This window comes from Taudactylus pleione, unplaced genomic scaffold (genome assembly GCF_031769625.1).
Source record: "Taudactylus pleione unplaced genomic scaffold, aTauple2 ptg000217l, whole genome shotgun sequence".
Lineage (NCBI taxonomy): Eukaryota > Metazoa > Chordata > Amphibia > Anura > Myobatrachidae > Taudactylus > Taudactylus pleione.
Genome location: NW_028284619.1, coordinates 5,755,510 through 5,780,133, shown reverse-complemented (window position 1 = coordinate 5,780,133; position 24,624 = coordinate 5,755,510). Strand labels below are relative to the sequence as shown.

Genomic DNA, 24,624 nt, shown 5'->3' with positions numbered 1-24,624 from the left:
AGTGCTGGTGGGTCGTCCTTTTGGCCTCACAGGGCCCAAGGTAGGCCTAAAGTACAGTCCTGTCCACGGCAGGCTGGGGCCAAGAAATTGTCCAAGCCCAAGAATCAGGTCTGGAGTACCAGATGTCCGGCTCCTAGGTCAGATAACAAACCTGCGGCCTGACGGTCCAGGCCTCCTTTTGGGGGACCCCAAAGTGGGGGGCGCCTGCTTCAGTTCGCCCGGTGCTGGTCGCAGTGCATGTTCCAATTTCCCAGAGGGGCCTGGGTTTCTATTCCATTCTATTTTTGGTGCAGAAACCCAATGGGTCTTACCGTTCAATACTAAACCTAAAGGCCCTCAGCAAGTCCTTGAGGGTGCCTCTGTTTCGGATGGAGACCCTGCGGTCCATTATTCTGGGGACTACATGGTGTCATTGGACATCCAGGACGCTTACCTGCATGTCCCTATTTTTTTGCGCCATCAGCAGTTCCTCAGATTGGCAATCTGCAACGAACATTTCCAGTTCCGGGCACTGCCTTTTGGCCTGGTGACTGCTCCACGGGTATTCACCAAGGTCATGGCGGCTCTCCTGCGGACGCAGGGAGTTCGACTGTTGCCTTATCTGGACGACCTCCTGTTGATAGCGGGGTCTCCAGAGTTTCTTTTACACCATCTGGATCTGACGATTGCGGTACTGCAACGTCACGGCTGGTTGACAAACTGGCAGAGGTCCACTCTCACCCCGTCTCAGAGGATCCTGCACCTCGGGGCCTTATTGGACTCCAGGCAGCAGTGGATCTTTGTGACGGAGGAAAAGATCCTTGCTTTGTAGTTGAGGGTGCGCAGTTGTCTGCAGTGTCGTCGAGTGTCGACACACTTGGCAAAGAGATTATTGGGCTCAATTGTGTCGGTATTCGACATGGTGGAGTACGCCCAATTTCACTCCAAACCTCTGCTGCTATTGATCCGGTCCAGATGGAATGGATTGCCTCAGTGTCTCAAGTCCCAGACGATGGGGCTCACTCCGGATGTTCGCCTGTCTCTAACCTGGTGTTTGCAGACGCCCGTTCTGGGTGGCGAACTGGGTCCTGTTAACAACGGACGCCAGTCTCCGGTGCTGGGGAGCTGTCACGGGTCCACACTTGTTTCAGGGCAGGTGGACTCGGGCGGTAGCGGAGCTTCCAATAAACATTCTGGAGCTCCATGTGGTGTCAAGAGCTCTCCAGCGGGCACAGCCGGTTCTCCAGGGTCACCCTGTGCAGGTCCCGTCGGACAACGCCACCACGGTGGCCTATTTAAACCAGCAAGGAGGAACTTGGAGAGTGGTCTTTATACCAGGACGTCTTTCGGAGTCTGGTGGACAAGTGGGGTCTTCCAGAGATAGACCTCATGGCGTCCCGGCACAACAACAAGTTGCCGGTGTACGGGTCTCGAACATGAGACGAAAAGGCGTCTCTGGTGTATGCCCTGTCCGTCTAGTAGATGTTCCAGTTTGCCTACCTTTTCCCTCCGTTTTCCCTTCTTCCGCGGGTATTACGGAAATTCAAATCAAGAAGGAGGTACGCTACTGTTGATAGCTTCCGAGTGGCCCAGACGGCACTGGTTCTCCGACCTCCAGAGTCTGTCAGTAGACGTTCCTCTGAGGTTACCATTACGACCGAATCTGCTGTCATAGGGTCCTTGTCTTCACCCGGACCTGACTCGGTGTGGCTGTTGAAACGGTCATGCTAAGGTCCAGAGGGTTTTTCTAGCTCCGTGGTGCAAACCATACTAAGAGCTTGTAAACCTTCCTCGGCAAGAATCTACCATCGTGTGTGGCATACTTTCTTCCGGTGATGTAGACCTAGAGGTTATTCCCTTAGGGAGTTCCGCCTGTCTAGGGTGTTGGCTTTCCTACAGGCTGGACTGGATCATGGGCTTCGCCTGGCTTCTCTGAAAGTGCAGGTGTCTGCCCTGTCAGTCTGGTTTCATCGTAGGATTGCTGCGCTCTCTGATGTGCACACCTTTATGCGAGGTGTTCTTTGCATTCAGCCACCTTTTGTTCCACCGGTGGCGCCTTGGAATTGGGCTGTGGTCCTGAGAGTTCTCTAGGGACCGCCGTTTGAACCACTGGACTCAGTGGACTTTAAATGGCTTACAGCTGAAACCATATTCCTTCTGGCCATTGCCTCGGCCAGACGGATGTCGGATTTAGGGGTTCTCTCTTGTAGACCCCCTTTTCTGAATTTTCATAGGAATAGGGCGGTGCTTCGCACTCGTCCGGGATTCCTTCCCGAAGTGGTATCCAGTTTTCACATCAATGAAGAAATTGTTGTGCCGGCTTTCAATTCACCTGGACTTTCAGTGGGTGACGCCACTTGGGATGTTGTGCGGGCATTGAGAATTTATGTTGATCGCACTTCTTCTTTTAGGAAGTCGGACGCCTTGTTTGTCCTCTATGGCTTCCGTAAAAAGGGTTGGCCTGCTTCAAAGTAGACTTTGGCAGGCTGGATTCGTATGGCAATTTCAGAAACTTATCTTCATGAAGGTCTTCCAGTTCCCTCCTTGGTGAGGGCTCATTCCACTAGGTCTGTGGGTCCTTCGTTTGCAGCTAGACGTGGTGCCTCTGCAGTTCAGATCTGCAAGGCTGCTACGTAGTCTTCTGTCAATACCTTTGTGAGGTATTACGCTTTTGACATCTTTGCCTCTCAGGATGCTTCCTTCGGGCGGCGGATTCTCCTCTCAGCACAGGAGCGTCCCCACCCTTAAAGGATACTGCTTTGGGACATCCCCAAGGTATCCTGTGGATACCCTATGGACCCTGAAGTAGAAAATATGAGATATGGTAAGAACTTACCCTTGTTATCTCTATTTCTACGAAGTCCATAGGGTTCCACAGGACTCCCGCCCTGTCGCACCTGTACTGCAGATGGGCTTTATTCTGGTCACCGTTTTTTCCGTCTCCCTATGGTGAGAATGTGATTCTTGTGAGTGTCCAGATTTTTTTTTTCTTCTCTCTCTTTCTTCTCCTCCTCCGGCCTATGGCTTGTGACGTAACTGAGATGCCTTAGCCCGGGGGCGGGGTATAGGAGAGGGACCCAGATGCATCCTGGGAGGCTGAAAACTTTAACTCTGTGGTGCCTGAAGACTGACGTCATCACCTATACCCCAAGGTATCCTGTGGAACCCTATGGACTTCGTAGAAATAGATATGGTAAGAACTTACCATTGTTATCTCTCATATTTTTTCTTCACGTGACATTGATCGTTTCTTCTTCAGGGTCCATAGGGAAGGTCAGGGATACCATGGGGATAATGTTATTGGAGAGGTCCAGGCACCAAACAGTTAAAGCTTTCAGCTCCTAGGATGTCTCTGGTCCTCCTCCCATATATATACTCCACCCCTAGCCACAAGCCTTCAGTTGTTCGTTTGGTGCCGTAGGATTCAGACGCACCTTTGTAACGGGATTGCTCAGACAGTCATAAGCCTTTTTTTTTGTTTTATTTTATTTTCTATGTTTCTGGGTTGGCAGTACTGAGCGTCTGAATTAAGATGCATATACTGCAACTCCTTCTACCTCTGTCTGCCGCAACACTAGTAATAGCTGGTGCTTCCGGCGGGTCTTGGCTGAGCATTCTAGCAGCCATGCTGGGACCCGGACTGCATCCGGACGCACGGAGATGTCAGGTAAGGAGATTCCTTGCTTATGGGGAGTCGTGCACTGCAGTCCTTGCTTCCGACGTAGGAGACGCACCGGAAGCCGTTGCAGTCAGGACCCGGAGCGTTCGAGTACTCACTAGACCACTGTGGCCTTATTGTCTGACACTGGGGATCGGCAGCAGACTCTTCTACTGCCACGAGGCCAGCGTACCCGGTTGGTTAACGCAGCTTTGGGGAGGTAGGTGCTCCCCCAGCAGCTCCGAGCCAGACACGGTCCCATCAAAGGTTTTCACGCATCCGGGTTGTTCCTCCTACCCGCCTTTGTGTATAGGAGACGCTCACAGTCCACTATCTGTGCGCTGCTGTAGCTGTTGGTCTCAGGAGGTTTTGGGTCAGTCTCCCTGTATACCTTTCCCATGGGTCAGGTATATAGTGCTCTATATCCTACCAAGCATTGTGTTTTGAGTAGTTGATTCAGAGCCCATTGTAACTAAATTTGCATATGCATTGTGTGTGACTGTTTTGCTAGCTGCTGTGTTTTTATACTGCCTTTTATTTCTGACCGTTATAGCTATCACTGTTCTTCTCCTCATCCCTCTGTTGCAGGTGTGTGGGGGTTAGCTTATACTTCACATTTAATTGTTATTTGTGACAGTTGTCACATTACATTACATTGTTACCTTTTGAAATTGATATGTCAATAAGTAAAGGCAATCAGGAGGAGGGGAGCCCTGTGCTGATTTCATGTGAAGCCTGTTTAGTGGGCTTGATCTCTCAGGACTTTGATTAAGGATGGTTTATGTGCTGTCTGTTTATAAAGAGTCACCTCACCAGTCCAGTATACCAGTCCCTGTACAAGAGCCATCTTGGGTGTCTTCCTTGTCTTAGGTTATGAAGCAGTTTGTGGATCGTATGGCTACTCCCATAATGCCTACTTGTATGGGGTACCAACAGCATGCTATGTTTACACCACCTATACATCCTTCCTGGATGGATGCTTATGCCCACTCAAGTCAGAGTATGGCTCAGTCAGCGGTTGCAAGCAGACCGGTAGTTACTAACCGGCCCGGACTGAGACTACAATTAGGCCCTGGCATTTTAAAGCACACAGGCCCATCTCTGTGTCAGCATCTGGTTCCTGGCACAGACTCCTTCATTTACTATTCCTGACTCCTTCCACTGTTCAGTCTATGCTCTTACAAACATAAAAATGTACATTATTCTCTATTAAAACACACACACACACACACATCCTGCAAGGGTTTAAACATGTGCCATAGTCAGACATTTGGGCCCAAATGTATTAGGGTGAGAGTTTAGAAAATGTGAGTTTAGCATTAAAACTCTCACACTAATACAATGATCGAGTTGTATTTTCAAAACAGGAAATGCATGGATGAGCGTGTAAATCTTGAGAGATCTTTGAGTCTGAAAAACATGCAAGTTTGCATGTTCTGTGACTTTATTACATAGGCTGAGTTTAAATATGTGAGTTCTCTCATTTTTCTAAACTCACCCTATTACATTTGGCCTTTGGAATTTGGTTGGTTCGGTTAGGTAAAGCTGGCACCACATTGGTGCAGATCACACCCAAAGAAAAGGTAAGACCTTTTTCCAATTGACCAAGCACTAGCTTAGCAGTTGTAGAGGATTAGATAGGGATCACTGTAGTTTTTTTTAGGGCAGATCGTGCTGAGCACAGAGGAGGACACATCTGTGCACACCTAAGCATAGTTGTTACTACACATTTTGGTGCCCTGTGTACATAGAGAGCATTGGTGCTGCCCTCCATAATAGAAGCACGGAGAGTGTGTGCCGAAGGCGAGCACCGAAAAAAAACGGGTGGGCTCGCTGGGAAGGGCGTGACCACACAATAGTACCCCCAATTCAAATTATGCCAAACAGTAGTGCCCCTTCATTCACATTACATCACACCGTAAAGCCCCGTACGCCATACTATGCCCCACACAGTAATGCCCATTGGAACACCACTGAAATGGCCCCTCTGCACGTCTAAATTCGTTATCCATCTCCCTAGTTGGATGGTTGGATGTAAGTTGATCTAGTGTATGGCCAGCTTTATCCCTATTATTAGGTCATCCTTTCCTACTTCTGGTTGAGGTGAATAGCCGAGGGCCTGGTGCCCGCCTGAAGATGGCGTTAACCTATGTGCTACACATCGCAGTGGCAGTCATGCATGTGCCGGGGCTACTGTGCATGCACAGTAGCCCCGGCAGCTGTCTGGGCACATCACAGGGATGGGCTCCTTTTGGGGCCCCTGTCACTGCAGGTGCCGGATTACTCATTCCGGCAATAGGATTGCATCTTGCAATGCGATCATGGGCGGTAATGCCATGCCCAGATTGGATTGCAGTTGCGATAATACTCCAGTCAAAAGTGGATTGGGAAATTAAAGTGACCCTGGAAAAATTTCCTGAAAGTGCCCCATGTAGACAAGACAAAATCAACCGTAGGTGGGGCCCAACAAAAATGTTAGTGGGACTAGCAAACTATTACCCTAGCACAGCGCTTGACAATTTTTTCTAAAGTGTAGGAGCAAGACCACCATCCCCCCCCCCCCAAGAAAAAAAAAAAACGAGTGAGGAGCAGAGCTCTGTGTGTTATGCAACTGTTATACACACTATACTAGTCCACAAAATGGTCACAGTTGAATGGATACCGTAAAATGGAGGTGTCCTCACTGCTCTGCACAGCTCCCCTGCTCCACCCCCCACCCTCCAGTAATAACAGACCACATTTCAAATAAAATAATGTGCCAGAAAGCACCAAAACCCCCCCCTCCCCTCGTGGTCACACCATAGACCCTACTACCGGAGAGCTCTATGCATCCGGAGATAGGAGACAGCAGAGAGCTGGGACGTACAGGAGAATCAGCGTAGACTGGGACAGACAGCAGGGATCAGAGCAGGCCAGGATGGAGAGGAGTCGTCTCCATGATCTGAACACAGCAATACTATAGGCACAAATCTCTGCCGGAGCTGATGAGGATCTGCTTCCTCAATCGCTGCAAAATATAGTAGCCAGCCAGCAAAATCTGGTAGCCATGGCGACCTGGCCACCCGGTTTTGTTGAGCCCTACACTAGCAACATTACAATATGTCAAGAATCCCAATAATGGCTTTAAACTACATATGTGGTCAAACACTCCGATAATCCAAACAACGTCTTAGATAAGTCACTACTGGCAATGTATAATAGTAAATATAAAACAGTAAGATTGTTCTCTATTACGCATGCGTCCAAAAATGAGTCCTAAAAGCCCTCTATGCCAAATATGCCAAACACGTGCATACCCAGAAAACCTGGATCCATACTAAATATATAGGAAAAGATGGTTCCACACTGAGGACCTGATTCTGAGTTGCACGCTTTGCCGATCACTATGCAAACAGCCAATGTTTTTTCATCACCGCGCATGTGTCCCGATTGTCTGCCCATAGAGACACAGTACAGATCTGTACACAGGGTGTTGGAATTATATTAAGCATTCCTGTGCAGTGACTGGGAGATAACGGGGTGTGGCAAATCCAACACATGCAGATGCTGCGTCGCTGGAAGCAGCTACATACAGGGACACAGCAGCTTACATAGGAGGCCTTACTCAGATGGAGAAACTGCACCTGCCATAGGTAATGTAACAAATTCAGATGCTGCGAGTGGGTGTCTGTCCTGGTAAATTTGGGCGCATGATTTGTAAAACAAGGAAGAGATTCTTAGCAGCATAAAGACACAGACATAATTGCAGCAAACGATGCAAGAACACCCGCATCTGCGTCAGTTTCAGAATCAGGCCCTAAATATATTGAAAAAGATGGATCCATACTAAATTCATAGAAATTCCTTTCTCCTCCTCTATTTCTGCTTCTTATTCCATCTCTCTCTCCGTTCTCTCATCCCCACATCTCTCTCCTCCCATCACTATTTCTCTTTCTCCCTCTGATATTCTTCACCCTCTTTCTCTGATCCCCCTTCTTTGTCTCTTCCATCCCTTGTCTTGCTCTTTTCACCCTGTCGCTCTTCTGTCCTTCTATGTCTTTGTTTCCATTCTCCCCATCTTTTTTATTCGTTTTGAGTGATGGAGAAAACTGAGGGTGATTGTTACTTACACTGGGCATTTACCATACAATTATCTGGCCGATCCACTCGATATCATCTGATCGGCCAGATAATTGTACATGTTTGCACGCGACCGATCAGAAAATATCGATTGGTCACACATGCCGGAGGGGGAGTTACAGGGAGGGTGAGGGCTGGGACACTGATTGGGGGTTACAGGGAGGGTGAAGGATGGGACACTGAGGGGGAGATAGTGAATATATATATGTACATACACACTGTCACTAATTGCAAGTGAGGGAGCTGGCATAAATGTTTAGTCCAAGTTGGCTTTAGCCCCAAAGATGCAACACAAGTGCACACACTTACCTGATCGTGTTTGGTAGTTCCCCCTCTCCTTTTCAGGGTCCAGGAAATTAAGCTATTGCATTGTCTCCTCCTGCTCCTGTATTAGCACGCTGCTGCTCCTCTTCAGTACTTCCAGCTCTTTACAAAGCAGGTGGGGGGGTCTCTGGTCGAAGGCGGCACCTCGATCTGGGGGTGGGACCTGGTATGGCCACTGGCAGCAGAAAAATTTTCCTGTAGATCAGCAGTTAAGAAGATGTCAATCCGGCCCTGTGTAGGGGGCGTGTCAGACCTTACCTGTTACTAGAGGTCCCGCTGGTCCTCTAGTATCTACTGGCAGAACATGGCCAATGAAGATCTTACAGTTCTTAATGTGCAATAAATGTCTTCTCTCAGGTGGCGGACATTTTGGGAAAGACCTTTTCTATAACATCCATGCAGACTGCCAGACTGGCCCACTTGACCATCGGCCCTTGTGGCATATGCCAGAAGTGCCAGATCGCTAGTCCGGCCCTGGTTACTAAGGGGCCTAAACGCAAGTTTTCTTTTTATCAGTCTGCTCAGCATATGGATTCAGACGGATCATCAGATGAACCAGATGATGCTCAGAGTTCTTCTCCAGGATCTAGCTCGGGAGAGGAGGACCATCCATCCTCAGTGGATGTTCCTTCTTTAGTGAGGATTGTTAAATCAATCCTAGATTTTCATGATGATGAACCAGCTCCTAGTAAGAAGGCTCCAGTGTTTAAACACCAGAAGGTGGTCAAAATGGAGTTTTTTAAATCTGAGCAGCTCACTGAGCTTATGGAAGAGGTATGGGGTAACCCAGATAAACGGTTTCATGTGCATAAAAGATTAACCTAGTTTGTATCCTTTTTTCAGCTTCTGAATGTACTAAGTGGGCTCCTATTGTGGATGTTCATGTGACGCACTTAGGGCCTGATTCAGAGCCGGACGCTCTGACAAGAGCGCTCCCTCTGAATCAGGGCCCTCCTACCTAAAATTGGAGTGGCCTCCTGGCCGCTCGCATAGCTGTGGGTGACCACCCACAACTTATGCGAGCGGCCAAAAAGATGGTCGCGATGGTCAAGACAAATCGCGACCATCGGGCTTGCGACGCGACCCTGCGGTAGGGTTTCCCTGCCGCAAGCCCAGGAGTGCTTTTGGCTCTATCAGACCCAAAAGCACTCCCACTGACATCACTAGTGATGTCAGTGGAGCCGGCCCCAGACGGTAGGCGTTCCCATGGGAACGCCTCTGTCTGGGCAGCAACGCCCCCGGCACGCCCACCAAAGGGGGTGTGCTGTCACTCACCATCGACATCACGCCCCCTTTGGTGCGAGACCAATAGCGATGGCTGGCCGTCGCTATGCGGGTCTCACGCATGCGCACGACTGAGCTCCCTCCATCGTGCGCATGCGCACTAGGGCACCATTGACCCGCTCGCGAGCGGGTCTGAATCAGGCCCTTAGTCAGAAATGCTACGTTGCCTATTCCGTCAGCATCTTCTTTTAAGGATTCTACAGATAGAAAAATGTAAACATGTCTTAAGGCAATATTTTCATCATCTGGAGCCGCTACTCATCCAGCTATAGCTGGAGCCTGGGTAGCCAATGTTGTTGAGGAATGGACGGGGGACATTGGAGGACTCTCTACCAAATGCTACCAGAGAACAGATGCAGTATATCTCCCACATACGGGAAGTGGCCTCCTATTTGGGAGGAGCTGCAATAGATGCCGGAATTTTAGCTTCTAAAGTATCAGCAGCGTCAGTAGTGGCGCGCAGGGTCCTTTTGGTTAAGATCCTGGAAAGCTTATACAGGATCAAAGAAGGCTCTGGAAACTTGACCTTTTTATGGAAATATACTTTTTGGAGCAGAGTTATGGGCCCCATACATTAGCGACGGATTGCCCGCGATGCTGCAACCCGGGATCGCAGAATGCAACATGTTGGATTTCGGCGATTTGACGATCGCGATCAAAAATGTATCGGAATTGTCAGATCGCGGACATTTAACATGTCAAATGTCATCAATCTGGCGACGGATTGTAGAACATCGATGGTGGGCGATCGGACATTTCCGATGGCAATCGGAAACTTCCGATGGCAGCCCTGCACCGCGACGATGTATGGGCACCTTAAGATGAGATAATGGCTACTCTGGCAGCTTCATAATCTGCAGGTCTGTCATCTATGGCTACATTGAAGTCTAGGCAGTTTTCTTTTCAGTCTCTTCATCCTCAGGAACGAGCAAGGGAACAGTCTTCCTCCAGGTAGTCCTAGTTTTTGCAGGACAACCAGTCAACAAACTAAGAGGTCTGGGCCGATCAGACGTCCAGCTTCTAAGCCGGACAACAAAACCTCGGCCTGATGGGGCGGGCCTCCTTCTGAGGGATTGCTGGCATCAAACAGCAGATGCCTGGGTCTGAGAAGTGGTATCTCAGGGGTATGCTCTCACTTTCAGGAGGCATCCTCCCCAGAAGTTTTGTTGCACAATGCTTCCATCATGTGTGGTAAAGGTGGCCCTTTAGGAGGCCATTCATTCCCTGCTGCAGGCAGGGGTAATAATACCAGTTTCTGTGTTACAACAAGGAAGGGGTTGTAATTCCAATCTATTTTTGGTTCAGAAATCGAATGGGTCTCATCGCCCTATTCTAAATCTAAAAACCCTCAACAAATTTATCCGTGTACCCAAGTTCCGTATGGAAACTCTCAGGTGAATTATTTTGGCAATGGAACCTGGGGATTTTATGGCTTACCTGGACATTCACGATGTGCATCTGCATGTTCATATTATGCCATCCCACCAACAATTTTTACGGTTTGCTGTCCTACAGCAACATTACCAGTTCCAGGTGCTGCCTTTTGGCCTATCAACAGCCCTTGGGTATTTACCAAGATAATGGCAGTCATGACGGCCTATCTCAGGCGTCGGAATACTACCATATCTGGATGAGCTTCTGATATTGACACAAACTCCAGTTTTTACAACACCATCTTCAGCTGACCATAGCCTGCCAACAGAAGCATGGCTGGGTAATCAATTTAAAGAAATCCTTTTTCTCCCACTATAGATGGTACATCTGTGAGCACTTCTGGACTCTCGGGCACAAAGGGTCTTTCTACCAAAGGAAAAGATTGCGGCCCTATTATTGAGAGTACGCAAGCGAAGGGTGTCAGTTCTATCAGTGATACAGGTCCTGGGATCAATGGTATCCACCTTCGACATAATGGGGTATGCTCTATTCCATTGCAGGCCTCTGCAAAAATTGATTCTCTCCAAGTGGAACAGACAGTATCATCTAATAAGGTCCCAGAGGATCCTTCTCACTCCAGAGGTTAGTCACTCCCTCCTGAAAGTCATCTGCCAATAAATATTCTGGAACTACGAGTAGTATACAGAGCACATGTCATGGCACAGGACCTGCTCAAGGGCAAGACCGGTCCAGATCCATCCAGTCCGACAAAGTGACTACAGTGGCCTATCTCAACCATCAGGAAGGCACAAGACGTTATGCAGCCATGAAAGAGGTGACAATGGTTCTGATTTTGGCAGAACGTCATCTTCCGGCCATCTCGGCAATATTCATACCGGTAGTACTCCTAAGTCGCCTGGACATACACGCCGGAGAGTGGGGTCTACCAGAAATAAATCTCATGGCATCACATCACAACCACTAGATCCCCAGGTACGGGTTCAGGTCCAGAGACCCATTAGCAGGCTTTGTGGATGCACTGGCAGTAAGATGGGACTTTAAGCTGTGTGTCTTTCCTCTGATTTCCCTCCTCCAGAGAGTGCTCAGGAAATTCAAGCAGGAAGGCAGAACAGTAATACTGGTGGCTCTGGCTTGGCCCAGACGTCATTGGTTCACAGACATACAGAGTCTATCCATAAACCATCCTTATCCTCTTCCTATATGGCAGGATCTGCTGACGCAGGGTCCCTGCCGGCATTCGGACTTACCTCGTCTGGCTTTGACTGCATAGATCTTGAATCTTCCATCCTAAGAGCAAAAGGTTTTTTCCAGTTCTGTAAATCAAACGATGCTTAGGGCACGAAAGTCTGTCTCTGCCCGCATCTATTACAGGGTTTGGCATTCTTTTTATTCTTTTCATTCCATTTCCATGTGAATGAAGAAACTGTAAGTCTAGTTTTTCAGGCTCCAGATCTTTCTGTAGGTGAAGCCTCCCTGGATGTAGTTCATGCTCTCTGTATCGAAAATCAGATGCTCTTTTTGTATTATATGGTATTCACAAACGAGGATGGCCAGCTAATAAGCAGACTCTGGAGAGATGGCTATGCATGACTATCTCTCAGGTGTACACACAGGCTGATCTCCCTGTCCCAAGCACGGTTAAAGCACATTCTACTGCCATCAGGCATTTAGTCGTGGTGCCTCTGCTGAATAAATGTGTAAGGCAGCCATGTGGTCTTCTGCCCACACTTTTCTTAGGTTCTACACCTTTGATACTTTTGCCTCTAATGCTTACTTCCTTTGGGCGACTAGTTCTCCTTTCTGCTCAGGAGCGTCCCCCACCCTAGGGGAACTGCTTTTAGGACATCCTCATGGTATCCCTGTGGATCCCTATGGACCCTGAATAAAAAAATTAGTTATGGTAGACTTACATTGATAACTCCTTTTCTTCGAGGTCCATAGGGTCCACAGGGCACCCACCCTGACGCACCTGGCTACGTTGGGTAATTTTTCTTTCGGTCACAGAATCCCTCATTTTGTGTAAATGTTTCTGGTGTACGATTGCTCTTCCTTCTCCTCTTTCCTTCTCCTGCCTTGAAGCTTGTTAACAAACTGAAGGCCTGTGGCTAGGGGCGGGGTATATATGGAGGAGGACCCGAGGCATCCTGGGAGTTGAAAGCTTTAACTGTTTGGTGCCTGATCTCTCCAACCACATATCCCCACGATATCCCTGTGGGACCTTATGGACCTCGAAGAAAAGGAGTTATCAAGGTAAGTCTACCATAACACTAATATTCTACTAAAGCATGTGGTTATAATGTGAGGAGAGGGGGCTCACCAATACCAATAAACTATGTGCTATCCAGATTGGTAATTCTGGATTGCACCTAGTAATCTGGTCCAGACCACCACCTCTGGTCCAGCCCACCACCTCCCACCCATCCACAATCTGCTTGTGACCTTCCCTATTTTTTTTTTTTTTTTATCAATGTGGGAGACAGTACATTGTCTGCTTTGATAATTGAGCTACAATGTAGGCCTCATTATAAACCCCATTTACCCACTAATATTGTAATTGTTTTCACTTCTATAAAATAATGGACAACCGTCATCCTGACAGATGATATATGGGCTGGTAAGTGAATTGCTGATATCCTGGGAGTCAGATAGAAGGTTTCCCTTGATCATACAACAGTCATACAGCACAGTCTTGAGTGTGATATTTCTCGTACTAATAATCTCAAACTATCCAGAGCACGACCTGTCTGTACTGTATAATTTTATACCCATCTCTCTCTTGTGAAGCGTGTAACATTATAGATGTCCACGTATGAATAACAATGGCCTGTGATATTAATTGTACAATGGAAATAAATGTCACTTAATGGTGTGACTCTGCCCTTGGGTTGGTACTGGTGTAGCCAGCTTGTGAAGCTGGGCTCCTACTCGCAGACGTGACGCCTCAAAATTTAATGCTTTTTCAACACTGTTTGGTTGTCATCAAGGTGCTGGTATTGATTCTGCTTCGGTGCAGAATATCTGTCTGGACCCTTAATTTGTCCATTCATAACCACCTAAAGCAGGGATGGGGAACCTCCTGTCCGGGGGCCGTGTAAGGCCCTCTGAATCATTTAGTCTGGCCCTCTGAGCTTTTTTCTGCTAGCCTGATCTGGCTAGCAGGGTGCCTAGAATGGCACCCTGCAGCCAGAATCTATGCAGCAGTGCCACCTGGAGCGTCCTTAGGACGCTTCAGACGGTCACACCGCTGCCCTTACAGCTCCCCGGATCATCCACAGGATTCTTCGGGCATTGCTGTAATCACTGGCGATTGTGCCCCCGCCCCCCTGTGACATCACATGGAGGGTGTGTGGCCTGCACCGGGCCAGCAAGTGTTCTATATATCAAAATGGCCCTCAGCAGAAAAAAGGTTCCCCACCCCTGGCCTAAACCATTATGAGTGCTTGATTAGCATTCATTTAGCCTGGAGCTGTATGCAGCATATTTGTACCTGCATACAAGGCTCTGCTCAGCTAGGGGTCTGCAGAGGTGCGCCGCTGTCCAGAAGTGGTGGCGCCTTCAGGAGGAACCGAGAGAGCTGCAAAGCCTGGACCCCATGCCCGTAGGCTGGTTATCAGCTTCCAGCGAGCTATATGTAAACTTTGTTTACTAAACTGTATCTGTAAAAACAGTACAAATCACATGTAATCAATGGAGCGCACTGGTGTAAAATATGTAACTCGCCTACCGGTTCTTCAGGATTTTTTATTTTTATTTCTTCACCAAAACCCCTTCCAAAATCATTGACCATTGTGAAATGAGAATATATTGCCTCATACTGGAACTATAACCTTTTTATCATGCCTTTCGTGTATTTTTGTTTTGTGTTATGTGAGTTGTGTATGCAAACGTACGTACCATTGCCAATATTCCTAGGGGTTTAGCAGTATTGCTGGTCTACACAGAACAGTACTATTGCTTTACATCTGGCAGAGTGATTATTAATATGGTGCTCACCTTGGAACATTTGGTAATTGTTTTTCACTAAGATGGTTTTAACTCAGCTAGAGGAAGCAACTCTGCTGTGAAATGTGATCTTAATTTGCATGTGCAGGTTCCACTGCGTTAGATGTCTGTAGGGATAGAGCCTGACATGGGGGGAAGTTTATTATGTATGTGTGCACAATACATATTCTGGGCAGTAGAGCACTCGGCTACCATATGGCTTGGAAGCAGGCACATACCCCTAGGAATATTATGCCTGAGAATAAAAAATAACACTTTACATGTTTGCACACTGCAAGTGCATGAGACATACCTGTAATACACGGAGACAGTGTGGAAACTCAACCTGCTAATGATGGTGATATACATTCACATATATGACTCAATGTGTAACTATCTCTTGGTCAGTTCATATAATATGAGATAGAAATGGTAAGACTCAGCTTTATTAGCAAATTATCCCCGTGGCAGTCTAAAACCCTAATAGATAGCAAGCCTCGACTCGACCATGGAACATTTTTTTACTTGCACATATCAGGAGCTATAGCAAAAAGAAATGTTCACTATTACAAGTAAAGGTAAAAGGGCTCTTTATTGAGTCATTTAATATCCTTGTCCCGGAGTGTTAATACTCCAACACAGTGGACAGACCATATCCGTAACAACTACTGTTAAAAATGAAAAATTCCAAAATAATAATAATTAAAAAAAATATATACACAAAAAATGGTGCACTCACCAGGTTTCTTCATGCATATAAAAGTTGTTTATTACTCGCATATTGTTAAAGGTGCTATTTATAGATTGTAAGCTTGCGAGCAGGGTCCTCTTACCCTTATGTATGTATGTATGTCTTTTACAACCCAGTATAATGTTAATGTTGATTCAAATTGTAAAGCGCAACGGAATTTGCTGCGCTATATAAGAAACTGTTAATAAATAAATAATGCTCAAACGTCTTCATCAGGAAGCACAACCAACACAACACAGCATGTACAGATGTCCAAATCACCTACAACGAGCATTATAACACCTTTAACAATATGTGCGGAATAAACGGCAACTTCTATATGCATGAAGAAACCTGGTGAGTGCCCCAATATTTTTGTTTCTATGCTTCTATCTACGCAAGTGGGTTTGGGAGACACCCCAGTGATTGCTTATTTCATTGAAGATGCGAGTGCGGCCTCACTTTGGGGGGATATATATATATGTATATATATATATATATATATATATATATATATATATATATATATATATATAATTACAAATACCATTATATAGACACTCACAGTAAAGTGTGTCTATAATGGACTCGCATGATCGTACAAGTAACAAGAAGAACCAGATAAAATTCTTTCTCTCTCTTGCTCTTTTATTATATTTTTATTTAATGTTCATTCCAAGTAATCTAACAATCTTATGTACAGATGTCTGTGTGCTAGTTCATGTGCAACTCTAGTAGCGTCGGGCATCTTTTTCTGCTGAAAATGCATCTAAATCACAATGTGATGAGACTAGGAGAGGCAAGCAGACTATGCTGATTAATGTGATATGCGACGCTTGTACATCTGAGTCTGTAAATAAAGCAGAACGGAACTTGGAATGAAAAAAGCTGTATACATTGTAACACCTCATACAGTCGCACACAGATATACAAGTGTCACATATCCAATGAATCAGCGCAGCCTGCTGGTGCCTCCTAGTCGCATCACATTGCAACTTAAATGCATTTTCAGCAGAAAGACGCCTGGCACTAGCAGTGTCTCCCAGAACCTGGCAAGCCAATAAGGGCTTTTCGCTGTGACTGCAGCAAAGATGTTAAACATCTTTATCTAATATGCTGAAAATAGAACTGACCAGTAAAACACGGCAATATGGCCACTAAATGCACCACTCAAAATCAATACATTATTTCCTGCTGCTGTTCAGAGGGCATGGGATTGAAATGCCAACGGCAGCCCGACAGGATGAAGATCCCGACAGAGGCAGATAAGTACGACAAACTACCCCCCCCCCCTCGACCCTCCCTTTAGTGGTGCTTAACCCTCCTTACTGCAAGCTAACACTCCCGGGGGGAATGCCTAACCCTAATCTCCCCCCAAACCTATCCCTGCTAGACTCCCTAATCCTAACCCCCCCTCCACCCCTCTAAAAAGTAGACTTGTGGTTCCTGTGTCGCCTGTTGGGTGCCCAGATCTCTATTCCGTATTAAATCCCAGTGTCACAATAATTCAGCATGGATTGTATCAGATGAGTTTTCCATATTTATCTGTACTGTAGAACCAATGTGATAAAATCAGAATGTCCTGGTAACATCGAGCTGGTTTCTTCTCTGTGAATTGTATTCAGGTCTGCAGTTGATAACATTGAGCACTGCTGTTTATGTAAAATAACATGCGTGATCTGTATTTAAGCAGCAATTTTATTTCCCAGTGATGTCAGCCATTTTTCTCATGAAGATTCAGGGTGGGATGCGCCATCATCAATAATGCAGTAAACCCCCGAAAATGCAGTTTTCGGTGGTTTGACTGCATTTCTCATCTGCACCAAGCTTTGGACCTCCTGCAGTTTGGAGCCGATGTTCAACGGCGTCTTCAGATGGCGTTGCCCAATAGAAGCCTTTTGCAAGGTGCTGTGAGAGGGAACCAGTCATACGACGCATGTGTAGAGGGACTTCTGGCTCATAAACCCGGAAGTCCTTCTATTGCATAAGACAGTACTTATCGAGAGAGCTGTCCTTTGCAATTTTCTTCATGCATACTGGTGTAATGGAAGATGCATCCCGCCCTCTGTGACTGATTCTCACGGGAGACGTTCACTTATATGTGTGGTTTTTTTTTGTTGTTTTTTTTTTTAAACAGTCTCTTGATATAGAAATTCACATGAGTTTTCTGTAACGTTATGCATTTTGTTAATCTTTCATTCATATGGCAATATAAAGGAGCCTTGCACTATAGAAGACAGGTTATAAATCCGTACAGAGCTTTCATGAAGATGGTTCACATTGTGTATACTTAAAATGTATGAAGTAATATGTACACCTTTTGAACAATTCAAAGAGACTATATTAAAATATGTTGATGCTTTGAAAGTGATAACGTCACCTGTAACTCTTCCTAGATATGTTTAGCAAAATGAGCAGGAAATGTCATTAGCCGCAGATGTAGCATGACACTGGCAGGCATAAAATATAGACCAGTTCCAGCAATCTGCTAAACTGCCGAAAAAAATGGTTCACACTTCGTGACAGCAGCAATCTTACATTATCCTGGTAAAAGCGTATATTCAAAGTTAGCTAGGTCACTATTGTCCGGGATCCATTTTACGTCATTACTTTTATAAACCTGTTTTGCGGATTCCATGCTGTACTCTGTTTGCACTGTGAGCTGTCAGCTGCAGCCTGTGGCTCTGGTAACAGTAAAGTTTGGCTCCTGGCAACGTGATCTTTGCATACAATGTACAGTATAATAAAGCAATGTGCACAGCCGGCTCAGAATTAGGGGACAATTTTTGTAAAGTTTCACTATTTGATTTATGTGAAAGCGTCCTTTTCTGTATGTTTAATGTTTCGGACCTATTTAACAAATGATTAACGCAGGGGATATTGCAGATACAATGGGTTTTGCTAACTTACTCCGACTGCAAGTCTACTGAATAGGGACTGCAAACTGAAGTTATGTATCAAGCTTGTGTACCCAATATAGAAATTCATCTAGGAACCAATCATATTCTAGCTATTCTTTTATGGAAAGTACTAGATAACGAATAGTCTGGAATCTGGTTGCTATGGGCAACTCCTCCACTGACCTTCTCTAGAAGGCTTGCTAACTTTCCAGCTATACTTCTTCATTTACGAATCGCGTCAATCAGAGTTTATACGTAACGGGACATTTATGCAAAATCTACATTGCCCTGTGGTGATGCAGTTTTGATGCTGCCAAATAATCCCTAGATGTAGGGCTGGATTAAGGCTTGTGGGGACCCCTACCAATAAAATATGCTAGTGATATTATTAAAAAGTATAATGTGTAAATAAATACTCCCAGCAACAGAGGTGTTAAACACACTGTAGTACCGCCAGTTCACATGATGCCACACACAAACCCCAGTTGCCACCTCGCCATTGTGGGGGCACCATGGCATATGTCGTGTGGGGACGAGCGCCCCAGCTACCCTGTTACTACGGCACTGCCTAGGTAATGGGTAAGGAGGATACTTGTATCAGGTCTGTCCTGCATTCCATCATTTAGCAGATCCTGGGTAACATGAACTCTGCTGTAGCTTCAGTTCATGTGTAATATAGCAAACTTGTCAACAGACATGTGACGAGAAGGGCATCTTAATAAGGTTAGCGACTACATCACCAGCTGCACACGTTTACTGCGCTTTGCTAATTTTTCCCATAAGCCCAGTGATTTTTATTTATATGTACCCACTATAAAATCCATGTTAAATGTCCAGACACATGCTAATGGTGGTGTCTTATTGCAGATCAGAGTTCACCCAGGAATAATCGCTGCTGTAGTGGTGGTCGCATTGCTGGCGGTGTTGGCGGCTGTTTTTATTGTCCGAAAGTACTGCTGCTCAGAAAGGTGAGAGCGACGTCCGATTTCATTGTACATATAGATCACATTTAGGCTATGATCAGTCTTCTGTGGAAAAGTAGAGACTTGTTATTCACTGATTAAAAGTCAAGAATTGGTCAGATCTCCTCCAGTGTATTAGTTGTACTATGCAATCCTTTATCCTTCTCCTCTGATCCAAATAAACAGGATTGTTACAGTACATTTAATCGTCTAAGATGAGAACTGCCCCCGACGTGCTGCTTTGTTTGACAAAGGTTTCTGTAGATAGTGTTAGCAGGAAATGAATAAATCTCATTTAGAAGTGATATAAAAATATAGGGAATAAAGCTTGAGATATGACACAGGCATTCTGTTCCATTTCTTCTAATTCTTCAGAACAATGCTCTGCTGTTACGATAAGATGTACAAATAAGCTGTGATATCAGTGTTATTTCTCGGCGATACATTTGCACAGAGAAATGCGCATTTTCAGAGACAATCTGGTTAATTCTTTTTATTTTTCAGTAATATTACCTACAGATACTCTGTTCTCCAGAGTCATCAGGAAGAGTTAGACAACAGCACCACCAACAGACTGCAAGATGACTCAGACGAGGTACTTCATCTTTATACACATTATACTTATGTTACCAAGAAAGAGCTTTGAACTAACAAATTATTCCCGATGCTAATTAAATTAATAAAATGCAAAATATGATCTCACCTAATATTGCTATAAGATGCTGTTCCTGTGGATTACAAATCCACAAAAAGAAAGATACTACGGATGTGTCCACATATATCTATCCACTTTAGAATGTAAGCTCTCACGAACAGGGACCTCTTCACTCATGTGCTCCTCTATACATTTTCTTCTACTCCTTACTCCCCATAAGGGCACCTAACACGTGACTGCCAACTCCCGGCTGCTTATTGTGAGTGCTTTAATCGCTATTGCAGCAATGTATGTAAGTTGTGTCCTTGTACTGCACTGTATTGTACTGTAAGTTACTTGTTCACTTATTAGTTCTATGTACTATGTAAGGTGCTGCGGAACACTTGTGGTGCCATATAAATAAAGAAGGATAATAATAATAATCCACATAACGTGCGAGCTCCGTGCGACTCTGTAGTGCCGATCGTCTTTTCATACGACCTTTACCCTTTTAAATGCGTCTATTGCAAAGCGATGCCAATAGGACGCACAAGCCGCTTCTGTTGTATCTGAATGCGAAATGCTACGTTAGTGTCAGCGGCTCTGACACTAACGTAGCATTTTGCATGCAGATGCAGTTGCACACAGAATATAGGCATGCTGCATATCATTTTAATCAGCAGAAGCTGCTTGTGTGTCCTATTCACATCATTTAGGGAAGATGATTAATTTGAAGGGAAGAAGTAGCACTAAATGACCCTCTGTGCTACAGAATCTCGCCACAGCATGGTGCGACTAGAAGGGCTGTTTTAATGCGCAAAGAGGCTAGATGTATGTGGGCACATCTGTACACATAATAATGGGACAGCGCTAATATTGATGAGTGCAAATATAAATAAGCGAAGTTGGTAACAATAAATAGAAAAATCAAGTTGCACGCAAAACTTAAATGTAAACTAAATATGGTAACCTGAGATCTCATAGATAGGGACTCCGCTCTTATACAGTCAGTAGGTAGGGATATGCTCCCCTCCGGTGACAATACTGTACATGTATAATCATGGAAGACTGGCTAAAGGAAATCTCAAATATGCTCCATACTTTTTGTTTTTATAAATTATTTTATGACTTTTTAGTACTTTCACTTGTGGTCTCTCTAAATTTGTATTCATCAAAATCACAAATCTAAAATTAATTCAGATTTGCACTAATTAGCATTAGCGCTGTTTTATTCTTGTGTTACATGTTACAGCTAAAATACGCAATGACATAGTCATCTAGAAAATATGCTACATATCTACAGATTAGGGAGAAGATGTCAGCAGGGAACTGTCATTTTATGGAAAACCTATCAAACTTGAAAGTTAATTTTTTTTGCTTGAATGGTATATCCTGATCTTCCTGCTGTCCTAAGTATTGGTGAATTCCTGTATTCAAAATGCAAAGTAAATGCCACACTTCAGCAAGTTTAACAAGTACAGCCAGGGGCGTATCTATAATGGGGTGCACACCTTGCACCCACATTTTCTAATACCTCTCCGGAGTCCCTCGTCGACTGTAGCAGACTTGCACAGAATGCCTGGAAAATGGCGGTCACAGCCATTTTCCCTACATTTGGAGCATGCGCAGTGGGGAAATTGCCAGCCGCAACATTTTCCCGGTGACCTATGCATACGCAACACAGACTAGTCTACTGCTGCAGTCAGTCCGCTGCTGGCAGCGTGTGAGAGGGGGGGAGCCACGGACGGGGAATGCACACTGGCCCCCTCCTCTCTTAATACGCCCCTGAGTACAGCTTGACATGCAGTGCATCCGGAAAATATTCACAGCGCCTCACTTTTTCCACATTTTGTTATGTTACAGCCTTATTCCAAAATGGAAAAAATTCATTTTTGTCCTTTAAATTCTACACACAATACCCCATAATGACAAGAAATCACATGTGCATAAATATTTACAGCCTTTGCTCAATACTTTGTTGGTGCACCTTTGGCAGCAATTACAGCCTTTTTAAATATGATGCCACAAGCTTGGCACACCTATCTTTGGGCAGTTTCGCCCATTCCTCTTTGCAGCACTCTCAAGCTCCATCAGGTTGAATGGGAATCATCGGTGCACAACCATTTTCAGATTTCTCCAGAGATGTTCAATAGGATTCAAGTCTGGGCTCTGGCTGGGCCACTCGAGGACATTGACAGAGTTGTCCTGAAGCCACTCCTTTGATATTTTGGCTGTGTGCTTAGAGTCGGTGTCCTGCTGAAAGATGAACCGTCGCCCCAGTCTGAGGTCAAGAACGCCCTGGAGCAGGTTTTCATCCAGGATGTCTCTGTACATTGCTGAATTCATCTTTCCCTCTATCCTGACTAGTCTCCCAGTTCCTGCCGCTGAAAAACATCCCCCACAGCATGTTGCTGCCACCACCATGCTTCACTGTAGGGATGGTATTGGCCTGGTGATGAGCGGTGCCTGGTTTCCTCCAAACATAACGCCTGGCATTGATGCCAAAGAGTTCAATCATTGTCTCATCAGACCAGAGAATTTTGTGTCTCATGGTCCGGAGAGTCCTTCAGGTGCATTTTGGCAAACTCCAGGCGGGCCGGAGTGGCTTCTGTCTGGCCACTCTACCATACAAGCCTGATTGGTGGATTGCTGCAGAAATGGTTGTCCTTCTGAAAAGTTCTCCTCTCTACATAGAGGAATGCTTTAGCTCTAAGTGAGTGACCATCGGGTTCTTGGTCACCTCTCTGACTAGGGTCCTTCTTCCCCGATCGCTCAGTTTAGACGGCCGGCCAACTCTAGGAAGAGTCCTGGTGGTTCTGAACTTCTTCTATTTATGGATGATGGAGGCCACTGTGCTCATTGGGACCTTCAAAGCAGCAGATATTTTTCTGTACCCCTCCCCAGATTTGTGCCTCAAGATAATCCTGTCTCAGAGGTCTACAGACAATTCTTTGGACTTCATACTTTGTTTGTGCTCTGACATGCACTGTCAAGTGTGGGACCTTATATAGACAGGTGTATGCCTTTCAAAATCATGTCCAAACAGCTGAATTTACCACAGGTAGACTCCAATTAAGCTGTAGGAACATCTCAAGGATGATCAGTGAAAACAGGATGCACCTGAGCTCAATTTTGAGCTTCATGGCAAAGGCTGTGAATACTTATGTACATGTGATTTCTTTGTTTTTTATTTTAATAAAATTTACAAAAATCTCTAAGAAAACTATTTACACGTTGTCATTATGGGGTATTGTGTGTAGAATTTTGAGGACAAAAATGAATTAATTCCATTTTGGAATAAGGCTGTAAGATAACAAAATGTGGAAAAAGTGAAGCGTTGTGAATACTTTCTGGATGCACTGTGAGAGGGAAGAAAGGTATAGACAATCCAAATTTACCTGGCTGAAGAATTGGCTGTACTGAAGTTCTGTGGGATGTTCATGGAATCTATTTTAACAAGGGAGAAAGCAAATGTTTTGGCTGTAAATGGGGCCTCTATCTATCAAGGTAGCCCCTGTCGGAAAAAGCAGCCTATTCAATATTCTTATCTCTATCTTAGATGGCAGGGAGTAATGATAGAAAGAAAAAATGCATTCTCTAATTAAAGCTTTTTTGTTCCCCACCAAGTATTTTCTGGTATCACTGCCCATTGGGTGAATCCACAAACCAGGTCTTCTATACACTGAAGTGGACCCAAGAATTGGCTCGTAAGAGTACTCTTACCGTTGCCAGGCAGTATTGCAAACTTAGAACTAAAATTGCAGCCGTAACAGATTCTCAGTGAAAACTGTTATTGCTGGATAATAATAATTATGCCTGTATCTTGCTGGCACACAGATCTATATACCCGTAGTTTGAGACACAAGGTGGGGGGGATGGAGTCATAATGTTGACGTTTACAATGTTGACACCAGCGTCGACAGCTAGGATGTCGATGCTGACATGTGAAATGTCTGCATGGGCCGGAGGGTTAGACTGCGGGATGGGAGTTAGGTTACAGGAGGGGAGGTAAGGGTTAGGCACTAGGGGGAGGGATAAGGAAACGCACACCATTAGAAGCACATGACTATGAGCTGGAAATCATTGGGATATCACCGCTGGAGCTGCTGAACCAGGTAAGTCCTCACTGGGTGCCCTGGAAAATGTGAACTGTGTGGAATCCTGAGGACAGAGGGCCTGATTCAGAGCCGAACGCTCTGAATCAGTGCCCTCCTACCTGAAAATGGAGCGGCCTCCTGGCCGCTCGCATAGCTGTGGGTGACCACCCACAGCATATGCGAGCGGCCAAAAAGATGGTCGCGATGGTCAAGACTATCACGTCCATCGGGCTTGCGACGAGACCCTGTGGTAGGGTCTCACTGCCGCAAGCCCAGGAGTGATTTTGGCTCTATCAGAGCCAAAATCACTCCCACTGACATCATTACTGATGTCAGTGGGGCCGGCTTCAGACGGTAGACGTTCCCATGGGAACGCCTCCGTCTGGCAGCCACGCCCCCGGCACGCCCACCAAAGGGGGCGTGCTGTCACTCACCATCGACAGCACGCCCCCTTTGGTGCGAGACCCCGAGCGACATATTCCTCGTCACTCGCCAGGTCTCGCACATGCGCACGATGGAGCTCCCTCCATCGTGCGCATGCGCATTCGCACAACATCGACC

General features: G+C 45.7%; 1 protein-coding gene across 1 annotated transcript in view; it reads left to right on the top strand.

Moving 5' to 3' along the window:
* The window catches only part of LOC148517436 (uncharacterized), a 94,076-nt gene that overhangs the window by 56,493 nt on the left and 12,959 nt on the right, over positions 1–24,624 (top strand). The window contains exons 2-3 of the mRNA XM_088478711.1: positions 19,238–19,338; positions 19,837–19,927. Of these exons, the coding sequence (XP_088334837.1) occupies positions 19,238–19,338; positions 19,837–19,927 (192 nt within the window). The remainder of the gene's footprint in view (positions 1–19,237; positions 19,339–19,836; positions 19,928–24,624) is intronic.